Source organism: Coturnix japonica, chromosome 3 (genome assembly GCF_054131305.1).
Source record: "Coturnix japonica strain WE chromosome 3, WE-NBRP24, whole genome shotgun sequence".
Taxonomy (NCBI): Eukaryota; Metazoa; Chordata; class Aves; order Galliformes; family Phasianidae; genus Coturnix; species Coturnix japonica.
The window spans coordinates 99,662,601-99,681,946 of record NC_140665.1 but is presented as its reverse complement, the minus strand read 5'-3'; the positions used below and the strand labels follow the sequence as shown (position 1 = coordinate 99,681,946).

The following is a 19,346-nucleotide window of genomic DNA, read 5'->3' as shown; positions in this document are numbered from 1 at the left end:
TTGTTGTTGTACTCCGCCTACTTAGAGATGCCTGAATATTTGTAATCAGCACGAGCAAGCAGCTACGCTTCCAAGACTTGCTCAGGCATTCTCCTGCTCCGCCGCAGCTCCCGGCTCATCTGCCTGGGGAGAGCAGGGCCACGGCTGGGGATCGGGCCATGGTCGGCTGGGGACGCTGTGCGGGGCTCCAGGTAACAGGATCACGGTGCTATGGGCTGGGGTTGGTGCAGTGTGGGTTGTGGTGGCAGCACCGGGGGCTGCTGCTGGGCATTGCCGTGGGGGTCAGTTGGTTGGTTTCTGGAGCGAACCATTCCTCAGCAGTCTCCTTTGTAAAGGTAAACCTGCAGTTGTCTTAACAAAGCAGGATCTGTAGAGTCAGTTGAGTTGGAATGGAGCTTTAAGGGCCATCTGGTCCCATTGCATTCAGCAAACAGGGACACCCCCACCTCCATCAGGTGCTTCCTCTGCCTCTTCTGCTGTGCTCCTTGGGAAATTCCTGGATGACTTTATTTTTCCAGGGTCAATAATTGTTTTTCTGAGGTCGTATTCAGCAACCTGTGTTGGCTTAGTTTGTAAATCTCACGCTTTGCAGACCCACAGAGGATGCAATGCACATCTCAGGCCTGCTGGGTACAAACTGCTTCTCCTTTTCCCTCAGGTTGGTCAGACCGTATACACTTTGCTGGCTTTATCTTTTCCTTTTAAATCCCTTTAATCGCTTTGTCATTCACGGTGCTCTTTTATGACCCATTGTTGATATGGTTGTGCTGTGAAGGTGAGCTCGACTGTGCCTAATTCTGTTTGGTTAGCTAATTACTCGGAGATAGCTACTGACTCTGTCTCCAAACCTGAGCCCTTCATTCTCCATGCTCTGCTGCCCATCTCCAAACATCCACGAGTGCTGCTATGGCACTGCTGCATTCTGAAGTTCAATATCCTGGAGCTGGTGATAATGCTGAGCAGTGTGAAGTATTTATAAAGAAAAAGAAAAAAGCCACAAACACCCCAAAGCCATAGGCTGCAGGAGGAGCCCTGCCGTGCCGTGATCCCCTCCCTGTTGGTGCCTATTGGTGAGGAATGTGTTGAACTGTTTGCACCCAGAGGGTGGTGATGCACTGGAACAGGTTGCCCAAGGAGGCTGTGGATGCCCCATCCCTGCAGGCATTCAAGGCCAGGCTGGATGTGGCTCTGGGCAGCCTGGGCTGATGGCTGGCAACCCTGCACATAGCAGGGGGTTGCAATCAGATGGTCATTGTGGTCCTTTTCAACCCAGGCCGTTCTGTGATTCTGTGATTCTATGAACTGGGTTTCATTTTGTTTCGTGCCTCTATTTTCCAACTCCCCAAGTTGCTTCGCATTCAGCTTTTGTTCTCAGCGATGGTTACAGCTCTTCCCAATCTTGTATTGTATGCAAATTTCAATAGCTCTCTGAGCCCTAATTAAGTGATTAAATACAAGACAGCTGAGCAGATACCCTGCAAGCGCACTGCCAGCTCCCTCACACACTGCCTGGTGGGTTCGGGGCTGGCCACATCCAGGCTGGCCTTGAATGCCTGCAGGGATGGGGCATCCACAGCCTCCTTGGGCAACCTGTTCCAGTGCATCACCACCCTCTGGGTGAAAAACTTCCTCCTAAGATCCAACCTGAACCTCCCCTGTCTCAGTTTCAAACTATTCCCCACGTGCCTCCTTTTATCCTTTAACAGAATCTTTGCAATAACCAATGCTGCTCTTCTTCTCGTGGGTCACTTAGCAAGGACCATCTCCCTGCCTCATTGGTTGATGCTCAGATAGATGAAGCAGAATTTACCTGTAGTCATTGTGCAGAATGTGATGAGTGGGTTAAAAATGGATTCCTTGATCCTCTTGTTTTTGGTGTGCTCGTTGAGTCTTGGGTCGCTTTGTGTTACAGCAGCTCTGCAAGCTGACGCCCTCCAGACTTCTCCCATGGCAGCTTGCCTCTTTCTTTAGGAGTGGAGCTGTCAGTGAGGAATTTAGCATCGAATCTCATAAAACTGATTAATCTATTCACAAGGAAGCCGTGGCAGCTTTTTCAAACAAGCTCTGTAATGCTCTCTTTTGTTTTGGTCAGCACAAAATTCTCTCCAGCAGATAAAATGTCATCGTTTTCAGAGACAACTGGAAGAGTTTTCCTGACTCTTGAGTTTTATGAGTTCATGGAGATGCAGCAGGGGAAGGTGAGGTGGGGGGGCATTGGGACACCACTCTCAGCCATAGGGTTTGGGTGTAGAGCCAGGGGTTGGACTCGGTGATCCTTATGTGGGTCCCTTCCAGTGTGGGGTAGTCTGTGATTCTAACAAGCTCTACAGAGGGTTTTTGAAGAGCAACCCGGAGAAGGGGGGTGGGAAGCAAAGCTCTCCATGACTGTCAGCAGTGATTCTTATCAGCAAGTGCCAGAAGCACCTGCGAGCCACTGCTGGTGGGGATGGCAGGAGGAAAGAGGAGTCCAACACACTTGACTGAAAGTAGGGCAGATGTGATTAAACAAAATACAGCAAGAACAAAAGGAAGGAGGAGAAAAAGACATTTCTGCTGGTGCTGCGGCTGCCTGTTAGCTTTCTTTGGAGCATGGTCCCAAGGTTAATCATCAGATCTGAGCTGCAGCCTCCAACACATTCGGCTTCTTGGCTTTCTGTCCTTGTTAATCAGAGAACCAGTCAGCTTGGAAAAGACCTCTCAGATCCCCAGTTCCACCCCTCCGTGCCCACTGTGTCCCTCAGTGCCACATCCCCATGGTTCTGGATCACCTCCATGGATGGTGACCCCACCACCTCCCTGGGCAGCTGTGCTGCTCTTTTGGAGCAGTAATGTTTCTTACTGGCTCTGTTTGGTATTGAGTCTCCTTATGGTGTCTTCAGTACCATCTGATCCACCAGCGCTCCTGGCTTTGCTGAACTCATCTCCCAGGCACACCTTAACACCCCCATGGGCTTCCTCCATCGTGTTGTTGCAGAAGGATGCAATTAGCCCAGCATAAAGACAGGCATGGTGGGCATATTTAGAAGAGATGGAACCCATATCTCCCTCAGAGTAGGACTGTGCCCAGCATCACTCAGCTGAATTGCTGCCTGCAGTGCCCTTGTAACCCAGGCTGGGCTCACGGTGATTTTTTATGGAGCTGCATGTGCATGTGCTTCTACTGCAGTTTAATTGCAGTTACATGAGAACCTGATGTATTTGCACGTTCTGCCAAATACTTCAGTCTCCCCATAGAGAAACTTGTGTAATTGCAAAGTGTAATTCACAAACGTAATACGAAACTTAGTGTGTAATGTTGTGTGACTACGAGGGAATTAGTGTTATTTTTTTTTCCTTTCAGAAGCTGTATAAATTAACCTACTTTTCCTGTCAGCTACTGGGAAAGAAGGTTACGGGTGCTTGCAGTTGGGTTCTGTGCCTTATCTCTGCTGTAAACATTGCCAAGTGATCCTTGCTGGCTTTGTGGCATCAGCAGCTCCACAAGGAAGGGAACTCAAGGATGGCAACTAAATTGAACATCCATTTCTGTTTGTTCGAGGCTGGGTTCACATCGCTTTGTTTTTGCAATGCATTTCCATCATCAGTGCAAAGCAATTGCAGGATATATTTTGATCTTTGTATCAAAAGAGCAGCCTTTCTTCCTGCTTTGGAATGACCAAAAGGCTGAAGCACTCAGAGTGATCCAACAGTGATATTAACATTGTGCGCACCTGGACTCACCTTCTCAAAGGGTTTCTATCATCTCTGCTGCTCCTCTCTGACACTTTGCAGTCACCCATGTGGCCTCGCTGCCTCCAAAAGTTGTTGCTGCTCATGATGCAGCCCTGGGGGGGTGGGGGGGAAGGAAAGATCTGACTGCTGCCCCTGCACTCCCCCAGCAGTGCTTGGGGTGGCTCCAACAGCCTGGCTGCAGAGAGGAGAGCCTGCTGATCTGCTCTGGTGCTCTGGGATGCAAAGCAGGATGGAAACTGCTGGAAAAAATGAGGCTGTTGCAAGAAAAGCAGCTGTTGGTGCTGTCAGTGCTCATCCCAGAGTGAAAAATAGTTGAAATCGGAGTTGGACAGCACTTAAGTCCAGATTTTAGAGGGTGATGTAAGCCCTGCAGCATCCAGCATCACCGGGGTCTCCTTTGCGTCTCCTTTTTTTGCTCTAAATCTGAAAAGGAAGGTAACTTGGTATTTATGTGACATTTAGCCCCCATTTTGTTTCTGGGTTGCACAAAGGCTTGGGTAACAATACAGAGACTCTCATAAATGACGTGTTGTTGTTTTTCTTCTGTGACTTGGGCTAATTCAAACCGGAGTTTCCATTTATCATCCAGCACGCATTGGCTGGGCACTGGCACACTCACACAAAGGACCGATGCGGGCAGCCCTGAAGCTCTGCCATCCTCTGTACAGCCTCTCATTGAAGCCACGTGTTTGGTGCCTCGGGTCTGGGCTTTGTATGTAAAGGCATGGATGCAGACACAACAGGAGTAGTGCTGATGTTGGTGAGCAGCCCTCCTTTACATGGGATCACAGAATGGTTTGGGTTGGAAGGGACCTCTAAGCTCATGTAGTTCCAACCCCCTGCTGTAGGCAGGGACACCTCCCTCTAGCCCAGGTTGCTCACAGCCCCATCCAGCCTGGCCTTGAGTGCTTCCATGGAGGGGCATCCACAGCCTCGCTGGGCAACCTGCTCAGTGTCCCACCATCCTTACAGTAAAGAATTCCTTCCTGGTGCAGAATCATGAGCCATGGAGATCTCCATTGAGCATAGCTTCTGGCTGCCCATCTAATCTCACACGCAGACATCTGTCTCCTAAATAGTTCTATCTTTCACTGGCTCATTGTGCTGCTGGAATAGGGTTGGGCTTCTTTATGTCCATGGTCTTGGCAAGAGACAAATGGAGAGGGAATGAGCAGCAGCCAAGCTTGGGTCTATACCAGGCATCCAACCCAGGGCTCCACAGCCAAGGGCTCCGCATCAAGGCCGGCCTTGGTGGCAGCATTCCCTCCTGCTCAGCCCTGAGGACACAGTGAGATCATCCTAAGCCCTTGGAAACAGAAGAGAAGCAGTGGGAGCACTGTGCTGTCCCGTGCAGGTATTTTGGTTATCCCATGGCACTGTGGTTCCTACACCGATCCCAGTGGGTTACCCAGAAGGATGGAGGATGCTGCTGAGGCTCTGTTAGTGAGGACTGAGCTTTTCCAGCCATTACCAAACATCAAAGCAAAGCACACCTTGTGCTGTTTGGACAAAGCAATGTGAGAAGTCTGTTCTTGATAACACTGACACGCGGGTTTCTCTTAGAAGCTTTTGTTGGGTTGTCGTTTCAAATGGTAATGTTTGCTGAGGTGCTTCTTCTCGTTCCTGTTTTTTATGTCAGGCACTTTAATGCCCTCATGTATAGCAATGATCACATATCACATCTCTTGAGTCAGCTATGAGAATCATCTTCTTGGGTCCCAAAGAAAGACATCGAGGCCCTGCAGTGTGTCCAGAGAAGAGCAGTGAAGCTGTGAGAGGTCTGTGATGAGCACTGATGTTATGTGCTGTGGCTGAAGGAATGGGATGGCTCAGTCTGGAGCAGAGGAGGTTCGGGGGAGACCTCATTGCTCTCTATAGCTCCTGAAAGGAGGTTGTGTTGAGGTGGGGGTTGGCCTCTGCTCCCTGATAACAGTAATAGGTGACCTCAAGTTGTGCCAGGAGAGGTTCAGGTTGAGTATTAGGAAATATATCTTCTCCAGAAGGGCGGTGATGCAGTGGCACAGCTGCCCAGGGAGGCAGTGGGGTCACCATCTATGGATGTGTTCAAGGGATGCAGAGATGTGGCACTGAAAGATGTGGGCAGTGGGAATGGTGGGGTGGGCTGGGGTTGGACTTGGGGATCTGGGAGGTCCTTTCTAGCCTGAATGACTCGATGATTCTGAGCAGCCCCCTCCTGCAGAATGCTCGGTAGAACCTCTGGGACAAGGAGGCTTAGCAGGGAGCTCTGAGCCCAGCACCAAGGAGGTGCTGGGATGCTGCAACGTTGGGAGCCCACATGGAGCACCAGCCCTGCCCCACGCGTGTGCCATCTAATTAAGACAGACGACAGATGGCTACGACAAACAGATGTGGGTGAGCACCAGGTAACAAGGAGATGATTGCAATTAGCGTAATAAGCAGCACATTGCTTACCTCATGCCTGTTGTATTTTAGCTGAGGTGGGTTTGAAAAGAGAGCTTGGGAAAATAACAGAGTGGCATTGTGGATTTCCAGAGGTCTCCTCAGGCGTCAGATATTGATTTCCCACAGCTGGATTATTCATTTTCCTAGCGCTAAGGCAGAGCCCTTTCCCACATTTTCCCATTCATTTGTAGAGCAAATTGGCTGCTGGAATTATCCCCGGGCTAAGGGGGAATGGCTGCTGTGGGTCTGCGAGTTGCAAACACAATGTAGACGATCGGCGTGTTCAAATTCACAATATCTCAGACTTTTGGACCGTCTCCTCTTTAAGGATGATGCTCAGTCTTCTTGATTTATATACCCCTAACCTTTCTTTTCCTATTCTCTGGGCGTCAGACACACATAGACAACAAGCACTTGTTGAACTTGGAGCTGATGTTCAGCAGGCTTGTGCTCTCCACCTTGAGGAATTCACTTTGCTGTGTATATTTGTGTTTGTTGCCGTATGCAAAACTTCCTTCCACTCCAAGGTTCCATTTCATTGACTGTAGGGCTCGTGGTGGCTTTCCAAGGCAGAATCATAGAACCATAGAATGGTCTGGGTTGAAAAGGACCACAATGATCATCTGGTTCCAACCCCCTGCTGTGTGCAGGGTCACCAACCAGCAGCCCAGGCTGCCCAGAGCCACATCCAGCCTGGCCTTGAATGCCTGCAGGGATGGGGCATCCACAGCCTCCTTGGGCAACCTGTTCCAGTGCGTCACCACCCTCTGGGTGAAAAACTTCCTTCTAAGATCCAACCTGAACCTCCCCTGTCTCAGTTTAAAGCCATTCCTCCTTCTCCTATCACTGTCCACCTTCGTAAGCAGCTCTTAGTATTTTCTGAGGGTAGAAGAACGAGCAATGGAGAAGCCTGAATTGGGAGAGCGAAGCTCATCACCTCCATAGGGTGGATATGGAGGACTTTCTAAGTGTTAAGAATAAGAATAAGGAGAAGGACCTGAGGCCACCATCCCACCATCTCTGCTCCTCTGTAATGCAAACAGCACTGCAGAACCTTCCTGGAAGGGCTTTGGACACGAGTGTGCCCTGTGCCCACGGGCTGAACCAGCAGGTGGGTGTGGATGCACTCGTGTGCTTGCTGGGGAATTGAGACCGTGGGCTTTCGCTCCAGCGCATCCCCGAGCTGACAGCTTTTATTAGCCTGCTGCCTCGGCAGAGCCAGCGATAATGAAGATTTCTGCACGTCCCACTTAGCTGGTGGGTGGCGAAGCAAGCAGCAGCTCTGCAGACATTGAGGGCACAGGGCTATGGACACCAGGTCTGTACATGGGGATATTGGGTGCTCTGCCCTCAGCCTAATGTGCTCCCATTTGTTGGAGGGCTGGGAATATGATTCCTCATCCATCATCTCCCTCCTATGTGGCCCTTATGACTGCAAAGATAAAGGGCCAACGTGGCACGGCTGAAACCCTCCCAGTGACCTTCAGTGTGTTTTGTTGAGCCTTGAGTCAAAGTGCTGAAGCTTTGAAGTTTGGGCTGAGTTAACTGGTTTCAGGTTGTGAGTTTTATCTCTCCCTTTCTGGATCACTGTGTAGAAATGGGGGCTGCTTGATCCCCCCCCCCCATAGTGGGGACCCAGAGGATGCAGGCTGGCATCCCTGGAGGCTTCAAGCACTGCACTGACGTCATTACCATAGTAATAATGATTATAATGAGAGAAGGGCTGATCACTTGGTGTCAAGAGGGGATGTTCAAGTTAAGATGGGCAATGGAAGAGAAGATAAACTGCATTGATGACATTTCCTGTTAAGGTGCTCTGCTCACAGCAAGGTGAACTCACCGCCAGCACAAACAGCCACAGCTCCTCCAGGAAGAGAAAACAACTCAGATCTCCTGCTGCTGGTTTTTATTTCCACCTTCCTCCCAGCTTTGCTCACCTTCTGCCAAGAACCCAAGCTCTTTCACATTCAAACTGCTCCTTGCAGGTAGGGATCGATGTCCCAGAGCCAAAGGCTCCATCTGGCAGCGTCTCCAAGGGAGGCAGGAGGAGACGGGCAGGGAAATTGGGGTAAGGTAGCAAGAAAAGAGGATTTAGTTGGAAGGCAGACATGTCTGCTGGACTGGTGACATATGGACACAGGGATTTCTTTTCCAACCCCCAAAGAGTGTTGCACGAAACAGATGTGACATTTGTTTTTGACAACTTCAGCAGCCGGAAAAGCAGCATTTAATCAAGCTGTAAGTCTCTTTCCCTTATCATTATTATTACTGTTATTGGGGGGGAGGTCAGGAAAAAAAAAACAAGTTTAAGAAAAGAAACCCCAAAGCCCAAAGGAGCACCACATGTAATGGGTTATTGAGTGACTCGCAGCATCCCTGGCACAGCCATTTCTCCTGTGGTCTGCAGGAGTCTTTTGTTTTCAGCATTAAGGTTAGCAGCTGGTGATGAACTTGTGAGGGCAGCAATAGAGATGTATCCTTGTGACATTCCGAGTATGCTCTTAATTACCTCTAATTGAGACTGCGTGTGCACAGATGGGTTATGTTGTGCTGATAAATGGGTGTAATGCGTGGGACTTCTCCACCATTGCAGTTTGTGTATAAGCAGCCCACAGATTGTGCTTCTCTCCCATAGATCTTAGCAGGACTTGGTAAGCAGGGCATTGGGATCAGTGGTGGTTTCATCTGCCTGGCTGTGAGCAGTGGGGCCATTAAGTATTACCAAACAATCATTGTTATACGTATAGAAATATACTTACAGAAGAACAATGGGGATGTGGCGCTGAGGGACGTGGTCAATGGGCATGGAAGGGATGGGTTGGGGTTGGACTTGGGATCCTGGAGGTCTTTTCCAACCTGAATGATTCCATGATTCTGGTGTTAGACCAAGAGAGACAGCCTTGGAGTGATTGCTTTACGGGGTAGGTTTGCATCCAGAAGAGCTCATACAAAGCTTGGAAACTACTGCTCCGCTCCTCCCAGGTGAACTAATTAGCTTGTTTTCATCGCTGCCAGTGCTGCTCTTCAGCTGTTTCTGTTTGCTTTCCTAAGCGAGCAGAATATTAACATTTTTACAAGAAGTTGGTGTTTAGAAACCAGGTTTGCTATGAAAATGCCCCGGTGCGGTCTTGCTGTGAGCACAACCCTTGCCCTTGTCCAGCAGGGCTCAGCTCTCCTATTTTTAGAGCAGATTACATTTTTGGCCTGTTCGTCCTGGCAAGTTTTGCTATAAAATAAACTAGTTTTACAATAAAAAGAAACATTGAACATATTACATCAAGGGCTTAACGCAAGCCAAGGATTTCAGCTGAGGCTTCAACGTTGTCCTTAATTCACCTCACTGGGGCATCTGGTGGCTCTGGCCAAGGTTGTAGTCTCACAGCAGAGCATCCTGGTTGGGTGGTCGCCTTTACCTGCCCCATCCCTGGTCCTTCAGAACATTTGTTACTTTAATTTGGCTGCTGATAATGTGAGATTGGAGCCTGGAATTGCGGTGTGAGTTAACAGGACTCATTGTTGCAGCGGGGGGACGTTAAATTTTTAGTGTCAATATTGGGTTTTCTTGACCTGAGCATGGAATTGGGTCCTTGGGGTGGCCCAGAGCATTCCTGTTGCAGCAAGCATCTTTTGAATTGGCTGAATAAAATGGGTTGGCATTCTGGGCTGTGGAATAGTCTTGTATAGCGATCAGTCAGTGCTTTAGTGCTTGTTAAAATTCCAGCTTTTCGAGAGTAATGTAAGAAATGAAGGGAGCTGAGTTTAATAACTCGGTCCCTTCACTCCCTACCCACACAACAGAGTTCTTGTCTGGGGTCCCGTTATGTTGCTCCCCAGGCTCTGTGTCTTCTCACATTGCCACACACTTATAAAGATGCAAAAATAAATGAAGCATTTGGAGGGTGGCAGTATCTGGTATTGAATTATTGCAATTACTAGAAAAATCACTAAACATCTCTAGGAAAGAAGGTGAAGCAGTGTGCACAGCTGATTCCTTCATAGAGCAGCAGTGTCCCTTGGTTTGATGTCTTCTGGGAGTTTTAAACCTGTAGAAGACAGATTTAATCCCATCTGGGCTTGGCTGTGTTCTTGGCTCTTTGGCAAAACCCCTTCAACAGCTCAAGGTGAAGATAGAGAAAAAAAAAGAGACTTAATTGACTTCCTTGCCCTTGTTGTACTTATGTAGTATTTCATTCAGTTAAAAAATATATATATAGTTCATAATTAATGAATGAGCATGTGGGTGGCGAGGCACTGGCACAGGCTGATGATGTGGATACTCCATTGCTGCAGTGCCCAAGGCCAGGCTGGATGGAGCTTTGGGCATCCTGGTCTATGGGATATGTCCCTGCCCACAGCAGGGTGATCTACGTGTTTTAAGGTCCCTTCTAACCCAGATCAGCTCTGGGATTCTATGAGATGAAACGATATCCTGTAAGCAAAACATTGAAGTGGACCCTTATAAGGCCAAGAAGACAAAATGGGGGGGAGGTGGGAAGGAGCTGTGCTGTAATGGAGATGGTGTTTATGGTGAGGGCTTGCTTGGCCAAATGGTGACCAAGGGACACCAAAAGGAAGGTAATGTGATCAGTCCTTGTTTTCTCTTCACGCCTTTTCCTCCCCACATTGCCCAAATGAGGCATAAATTCAACAAGAACGATGTGCGTTGGGTTGGTCACCTCCCGGAGGTGGTGGTCGCCTCCTTGGTTCATGTTTCCTGTTGCTGTCACGTAGAACCTCCCTTGTCTGCAGAACCCTCATCCTGACCTCATATCTCTTCATTTCTAGGTGCAAAGTAGGTCAACATGAGTGGCCTTGGGGACAGCTCGACCGACCCCGCCAACCCCGACTCACGGAAGAGGAAGGGCTCACCCTGCGATACAGCCCAGAGGTACGTGTGCCGCGCCACGTCCGTCCCCTGCCCCGGCTACTTTGTCATTCCGACGGCGTCGTTCGATCCCGTCTGCTTGAGCAGATGGAGCCGGGTTTCAGCCACTTGTAAACGTTCACACTTCCCACCAGAACTTCGCTTTGCTTTTATCAGTGGCTGTGGTGGAAGATGGAGCATGATGGAAACGCAGCTCCCCATCTGCTCCGCTTGTTGTTAGGTGGCAAACGATGATTAGAGGCTTGTTATCAAAGTTAATGTATTGGTTTTATAAACTGAGAGCGCTCAATCAAGTGGAGGAGCGTTGAGAAAGTTTTTCAGGGTAAATTAGGAGCAGGTAGTTCTCAACAGTGGGGTCTGCAGGCCATCCCCAGCCTTCCTCCTATTCGTGCCACGTGCCCAAGAAATGCATCTTTCATCACATTCACAAACTTTGCTGGAGACCCTCTTGCTTCTGTCGGAAACATTTTCACTTGCTTGTTAGTGCTTCAAGACTCAGCTCACTGCAGCGTTTTGCACCTTTCACTTACGACTGAGCCTTCACATGGCCAACTGGTTTAAGATTTAACACGTCTCAGATCTCCTGTTCACAGGCTCTCTGTGAATTCTGTGCATCTTTTCCCGTTGCAGTGCTGTCTCTTAGTAAGGATGGATTTCTAACGCTGCAGCCTGGGGTGCTGCTTTGCACAGAATACTGATGTGCTGAGCAAACTCTGTATGTATTTTCTGTCAGTTACAGCTCATGTGTGGCACAGTAGACAGTAAGTGCAAAGGCTCCGGTGTTCTGGTAGCATAAGGGAGAAAGTTATTAAGTGGTTCTGTTTATTGCAGTTCTTGGTTGTCACAGGAGCTCATGCATTGTCCCACAGTGCCTTTGTAGTTCATGGCTTCTCCATGCCATTGAATGAGGAATAGTCTCAGGACACAGTTAGATAGCACTTGTGGTGGGTAGCTGCCTTGCTCCTAACAAATACTTCACTGATCACACAAGATTGCTCCCCTTTCTGGCTGAGTCATTTCACACCTGTGAGTCAGAGCTCTGCAGCCCCTCATCCTCTCCTCGGGATGAAGGCTCTGTGCTTTGTGCCCATGCAACTCAGCTATGGGGATCTCTTGGGTTTGGCTTTCTAACCACTGAGCACCCTGAGAACAGACATCAGCAATGTTCCAGCTCAGCAGGGTGAGGAGCAAACCAGTCGTAGAGATGGTGGGTGAAGGATTCTCCATCCTTGTCCCAGTGCAATGATTTCTGTCAGGGTCCTCAGAGTATCTTTAGAACCCGAAGCCATCAGACACCACGCAGCAGGGCTGAAGCCCATGAGCAAGGCTGAGGAGTCCCCTGCAGGGCTGCCCTTCCCTCTCTGCAGAGGAGCAGAGCTCTGGCTCCCAGCAAGGAGGGACCACCCCCTCCCCTGGTCCCACCGACTGCCCCGATCCCATTGGAGCCAGGTGAACTTCCAGACACCTCTGTTAAAACTGAGAAGGTTTGACTTGCTTTTGGTGATACTTTGGAATCATAAAGAACAGCCCACTGCCGTAATATTCTCATGATGCCTTTATGTAAGGAAAATTGGCCAATTCTCCCTCCTACAATTCGAAAGTTGCCACAGCAACAGCGACATTATGGCTTTTCATGAAATGAGCTCACCCACAACAGAAGGCTTTAAAAAAAAAAAAGAAAGAAAGAAAGAAAGAAAGAGAAGAAATGTTTCCCTGTTTCCCTGCTCTTTCTTTTTGGTTTGCAAGGCAAGCTAGGGATTCATTTGACCTTAACTCAAAGTCTCGCTCAGCTCCTTGTGAGAAGCATTTGCCTGCCCATTGCCAGGTAGGGCTGTTTGCTGGGTGCCATGAATCACCACCCATTGCTGCAGAACTCCCAATGCCTCCCATGGAAGGTCTTCACTATGGTCTTCATGCAGCTTGTGTCCTCTCCCCACAGCTGGCTTTGTCTTGTGTCCACTATTTCTCCTCTTTCGGTGTTGCTGCTCTGCTGAGTGCATGAGCTGCCAGCCACTCTGTGCCCAATGGGAGCAGGAGGTGATGGGCCATACAGCGTGCCTCTGCATTTGGGTCTGTCCCTGCAGTGCTACATAAATGCCATCAGTTATTTCAGTGCAAGAACGAGCTCGAGCAGCAGCACAAAACCCAAGAGACAGAGACTGCCTATCAGGATATGGAGCTAATAACATGGTTGGAGTTAAGGAAGAATAAAGGAACATCCATGTAGCCTGCTCAAGGAGCTCCTTGGAGGAGGGGTGGTGTTGTTTCACACAGTTTGCTTGGATGGGATTATGCAGAGTTACCAGGGTATGTTCAAGGTCTTGTTGCTGTGCACTTGCTACATGCCCCTGCTGGCAGAGAAACCAAAGCAGACCTCTCTGTGAAGCATCCAGTTGCCCACAGAGCTTGTTTCATGATGTAGCACAATCTTGGATGGGATGCAGCTTCCCTCTGGAGGTGGGTTTTGGCTTGGGTTGGAAGGGACCTCAAGCATCACGCAGCTCCAGCCACCATGATGCATGCAGGGCCACCAACCTCCCCATTGAATACCAGCCCAGGCTGCCCAGGGCCTCATCCAACCTGCCCTTGAACACCTCCAGGGATGGATGGGGCATCCACAGCCTCTCAGGGCAGCTGTTCCAGCACCTCACCACTCTCAGAGTAAAGAATTTACCTCTGATATCCAACCTAAATCTGCCCTCCTCCAACTTAAAACCACCGCCCCTTGTCCTGCCATTCTCTGCTCTTGTTAGGGGCTGACTCATACAACAGCTTCTCGGTGTAATTTTGAAGATTTTTCAGGCAGTGCTCTGTAAGATAGTATCTTTCACACAGTGCGTCCTGCAGAGCTTACAAGAAAGATTAGATGGCTTATTGCAAAAAAATATATATAATCTGATAAAAGACATCTGTAGGCAGTATAGAGCCGTGTTGGGCATTTTGAGTTGTCCCCATTTCATCCCATAGCTGGTGTAGAGGAATCATAGAACGACCTGGGTTGAAAAGGACCACAATGATGATCTGGTTTCAACCCCTTGCTATGTGCAGGGTCGCCAACCAGCAGCCCAGGCTGCCCAGAGCCACATCCAGCCTGGCCTTGAATGCCTGCAGAGATGGAGCATCCACAGGACTGTTTTGACTATTTTGACTATTTTTATGTGCATGAGTGTAGACAAATGCCTTAAATAACTCCCCAGTGTTTTGGAGATGTCCGTGTTATCGTCTGGCCATGACTTTAGCCAACACTTGTGTCTTTAGGACCTTGTTTAGCATAGGTGTGGCTAGTCTGAGCAGTGGGAAAAAGTCATTAACGTGGCATTTCATTGATGTATTTTCTGTACCAGCAATGAAAAGCGACGGCGGGAGCAGGAGAACAAATATTTGGAGGAGCTGGCAGAGCTGCTGTCTGCAAACATCGGGGACATCGACACTCTGAGTGTCAAACCAGACAAATGCAAGATCCTGAAGAAGACGGTTGATCAGATCCAGCAAATGAAGAGGTTGGAACAAGGTAAGGCAGCAACTTCAGCTTGTCTTGAAGCCTGAGAGGAAGAGGCACCTCCCAGTGCGTTGTGGTCAATATATGGCAGCGAATAATCATGGCTTAGAAGCTGTTTCTTTTGCTACCTCATTGTCCTTCTCCTGCCTTAATATGAGGATGTGCTTTTCACTGAGCGCTGGTTGGAGATGCCCATTTCATGTTGCTGATTGTGAGGTGGCACCTTGCTCAGTGGTTGTGTTTCGGCCTGAAGTTGTTCCTTAGATGAGAATGAGGGTAAACAGAAGTGCCTGTGAAGCTTTCAGGATCGGGCCCATTAAGTACTTATCAGCAATGCTGCTATTAGCTGTGTACAGAAAACCCATTTAATAGCCAGATAAGATGAAGGGCTTGCTGCGCAAGATTTTGTGAAGAACCATTTACCCTTGTCAGATCTGTTTTCCTGCCAACAAAATAGATTAGAGGGGCATGAGTTCACCTAGTGCTGCTGGACACGGGCACTGCAAAGAGAAGAGATGCACGAAAGGCCATATAAAGGTTAAAATTCACCTCGAGTGTGAACTTGGAGACCGAAATACGCAGGTCCAAAGGGCTTAAGGAAAAGAGGTGAGGTGTGTTAAGGTGTGTTCATGTCAAGGAGCAGGGTTTGTCCTGGTCCTTCCAGCCTTGACATTGCTCTCTGAGGCCATCTGCAGCCCGCCCCGTGGGGTGGCCATTCTGGTACATGAATGTGATGTCCTTTTTGCACAAGGTGAACAGCACTCAGCTCTTATTAGCTCTAAGAAAGCACCATCAGTCAGATGGGGCCTCTGCCAAAGCTCCTGCTGCACCCTCTGGGCACGGTGTTTTGTCTGGTACCAGCTGCTAAACTTATCCAGAACCCACAGCCCAGACCTGGATGTGCACGTACAGCCTCTCGCTCCATCATTTAGACATGGGTGTAGGTTCCCCACTTTGCTCTTACTATAAGCCTCTGAGCTGCGTTCCTACCAGGAGGAAGAGATGGTTGCAAGGCATTAGGCTTATATTACATGGGCTTCCTGAAGAAACAAGGCAACATCTTTTACAGAATCATGGAATCATTCAGGTTGGAAAAGATCTCTCAGATCAAAGTCCAACCCCAGCCCACCCCCCCATGCCCACTACCCACATCCCTCAGTGCCACATCCCCATGCTTCCAGAACACCTCCATGGACAGTGACCCCACCACCTCCATGGGCAGCTGTGCCAACGTGTGGCCACTCTTTCTGACAAGAGCTTTTTCCTTATATCCAACTAGAAATTCACATTGGGGCTGAACACTGGAAGGAGTTTGGTAGCGGGTGAGGACTCAGTGGTTCCTGCACGCTGCCACTTCACCTTTCATTAGTTTTCTTGACATTGCACAGCGGGGCTGAACATTAACTAGGACAAGCACTACTTAAAAATATTGTTCCTTGAGCTTTGCTCTGTATTGCAGGCTTATCTAGCGCTGCGTGAAATTACCAAAGAAGAAAAACTTCACCTGTATTTGTTCTTCGCCATTTATTGCAGGAATGTTTGACGCGGGGAGGTAGGAGAAATATTGCTAAATGTAGGGACATTTGTCCTGTGGTCAAAGGCAGCGCATGGCAGCACTCCCTGCGATGCTGTGGCAGTAAGTTAGGAAGCCCGTTCATGTGGGTTATCTCACATCCAAGGAAGCCCTGAGTTTGGGGTTGCAGTGATGTGACACAACGCTCTCCAGACACCCCAACACACCATGTTGACTCACTGAATTATGAACACTGGAAATGACCTCTAAGATGACCAAGTCCAATTGCAGCCCACCCTCCCCCTATGCCCACTGCCCACGTCCCTCAGTGCCACATCCCCACGGCTCTGCAATATCTCCAGGGATGGTGACCCCACCACCTCCCTGGGCTGCATCACCACTCTATAATATAGAGAAGAAATGTTTCCTAATACCCAACCTGAACCTCCCATGGCACAACTTGAGGCTGTCACCTCTAGTCTTAACATCTTGCCCTTACTCAGCCAGCAGCCAGCAAAACCCATTGGCACAACCTTGTAGCACAACAGCAGAGGGGCTTCCAGTGAAAAAAGCAGCCAACGTCCTGTTATTCATTTATCTTGGAAAAGGGCTGTGCGAGGTGTGGGTACCCACAACAGGGAGGTGGCAGTGCCATGGGAGCAGGGATGCTGCCGGTGGCTCAGCCTGCAGCAGCTCACAGACAGCTTGCATGCGTGCATTGAGCCCGAGCTCCCATCCCCCTGCCTGCCGGGCTGCTATTTAAAGTACGAAGCAAATGCTTTTAGAAAAGATTCCTAGGTTTGGCCCCCTTCCAATGTTAGTAATGTACAGTTGGCAGAACAAGCAGTTTGCGGCTGTGGCAGCAACCTGAAATTCTTCTGCCAAGACAGCAATAAACGCAGAGGAGAAAGAGGCCAGGCAGTTCATTTTTTTTTTTTTTTTCAGCATTCATCTGTCCCATAGAAGTTTTGGGGTTTGGGGTTTTTGGGGTGAAAAGAAGTTATCCAAGCAGCGTGTGGCTCAGCAAAGAGAGCACAGCCGTGAGCATCCAAGGCCACGCTGGATGGGGCTTGAGGCAGCCTGGTCTGGTGGGAGGTGTCCCTCCCCGTAGCAGGGATTGAGGCTGAGGGGTCTTCAAGGTCCTTTCCAACCCAAACTGCTGTGGATGTGACATTCAGTATTGAAACCAGTGCTGGATCAGGTGTGACTCTGCAGCGTAACCCTATGGGCAAAGGCAGGCTTTGGGATGTGGTGTTACTCCACATGCATTGGTCTCTGCTTTGCACAGCTCTACCCAAACCCTTTGCCTAAGAGCAGTGCTCTCTGAGCTCCAGCAGCTCAGGCTCCTGCCTGCATTTCCACTTTCCTTACTGAAGGAAAACCCTTCATCTGATTCTAGGCAGAAATAAGGCATCTTGACTGTACAGAGGAAGCCATAAAAGCGAACAGAGATGCTGAAAATGCAGCTTTGACTTGCAGAATGCTTCCTGTTTGATTTACTGTCTGTGAAATAACAGTATGTGATGGCTTCTACGCAGTCACTATGGAGTGCAGAGCCTACACAGCGATGTGGGTGTGAGCAGCTGCTTGATGCTGTGGCTCTGTTGGAGCAGGGCAAGTGGTGCACTATGTGGGGCTCCCGGAGTCTGTTGCAGTGCCTTTCAGAGCTCGTTTGCTCTGTTGAAGACTCCCCACTCCTGATTTTCAGTGTCAGTTTATAGTCCTGCTTGCCCCACTTTGCTTTTTACAGCATGCTTGTATCCTTGGTGTTTACAACCTTCATATATTTGCTGACTAGCTCCCATGCCCTCCCCTTACTGTGGTACTGCACGCAGAGGCAGCTGATGCCATCTTCCCAACCTGGCACCCAGCCTGATAGCTTTCCTTTCCAGACCCACCCCACTGGCTCAATACTAGGCTGGCAGCAAGTGTCCCCAACCCAAGCTTTGGGGATGGAGCGAGGTCTCCCCTGCCTCATGTTTTAGCATCCAGTGTCTCTGTAAGGGATGCGATGGCACACCAGCTACAGGAGTTTATCTCCTTATTCCCCAGAAGAATCTCTAATTACATGGGATCATAGAATCATAGAGCTGTTTGAGTTGGAAAGGACCTTTAATGGCCATGTGGTCCAATCTGCCTGCACTGAACAGGGGCACCCACAGCTCCATCAGTGCTCAGAGCCCATCCAGCCTGACTGTGGGTGTCTGCAGGGATGGGGCACCCAACACCTCTCTGTGCAACCTGTGCCAGTGCCTCACCAAATGCTTCAGGTCTGGAAGCAGATAACCTTGGGATCATGGGTAGGAGTGGATGGCATGCAAAGATGGGATAGAGATGGGAACCATGAGACCCACGCTCTGATAGAAGGGTGATGTTGTCTCCCTTGCATCCCTGCCTGCCTTTGCAGTGTCTTTCGAAGATTAAACCACCACATCTTTTTCCCCGGAGCCCTTTACGTTGATAGGGTGCTTAATTTCCTTCCAAAGCAGGAATGTAAACGCAGCACCGTAATAGAATAAATCAAACAGTATTGAACTTCTCATTATGCTGCCTCCAGCCCCAGAGAACCGCTGAGGATTGCCCTTGAAACACCTCCACGTGGTCACAGCTCGGCCACCGCGGGCATCCCAGGGCCCCTTCCCACGTCCTTCCTGCTCCCACAGGGCTGCAGTATGTTCTCTCACTGCCGAAACCAACACATAGAGCTGTTGGAGACCTGGCTGAGGAGCAGCTCCCATCCCCGCCAGGATGCCTGGGGGCTGCTGTTTGCTTTCTAGTCCTGCGAGGTCCAAAAGCCCCAGCAGATCTTCTCTGCTCTTGCCAAATGAATGGATTTGTTCCCGTGATTCACACAGCTTGACTTCTCCAATGATAGCACCTGAGATGGCAATGGCCAGGGAGCTGCAGGAGTGACCCCAGACCCACCGAGAGCTGGTTGAGCTGCTGAATTTATCTTTATGAGTGGACGAGGGGAAAAACCAGATCTCTAATTAACGCAGTTTTATTCCCTAATAATGGTACAGAGTACCGACCTGATTTCAAGACATTTTAAAGGGCAGTAGGTTAAGAGTAAGATTCCTTCTCTGCACTTTGCTGCGTTAACCTGCAGAGACGATGGCCCTTAATTTTTAAGTCAAATTACTTTGGACAGAGAGAGGCAGAAGGCTGTTTCTTGAGCCTTTAGTTAATGATTTTCAGAGGGGCCGAGGGTAACAGCGCTTCTCCCTCTTCTCTGACTGCACAACACCTCCACAATTTGTTCCCCCACCAAAACAAACCCACAGAGAAGGTGC

General features: G+C 49.4%; 1 protein-coding gene across 15 annotated transcripts in view; it reads left to right on the top strand.

The window, feature by feature from the left end:
- NCOA1 (nuclear receptor coactivator 1) overlaps positions 1–19,346 on the top strand; it is a 135,918-nt gene that overhangs the window by 75,566 nt on the left and 41,006 nt on the right. For 13 of the 15 annotated variants that reach the window (XM_015859674.3, XM_015859671.3, XM_085540919.1 and 10 more), the window contains 2 exons: positions 10,942–11,044; positions 14,386–14,552. In XM_015859674.3, the coding sequence (XP_015715160.1) occupies positions 10,959–11,044; positions 14,386–14,552 (253 nt within the window). In that variant the 5' untranslated portion in view covers positions 10,942–10,958. 15 annotated transcript variants of the gene reach the window in all.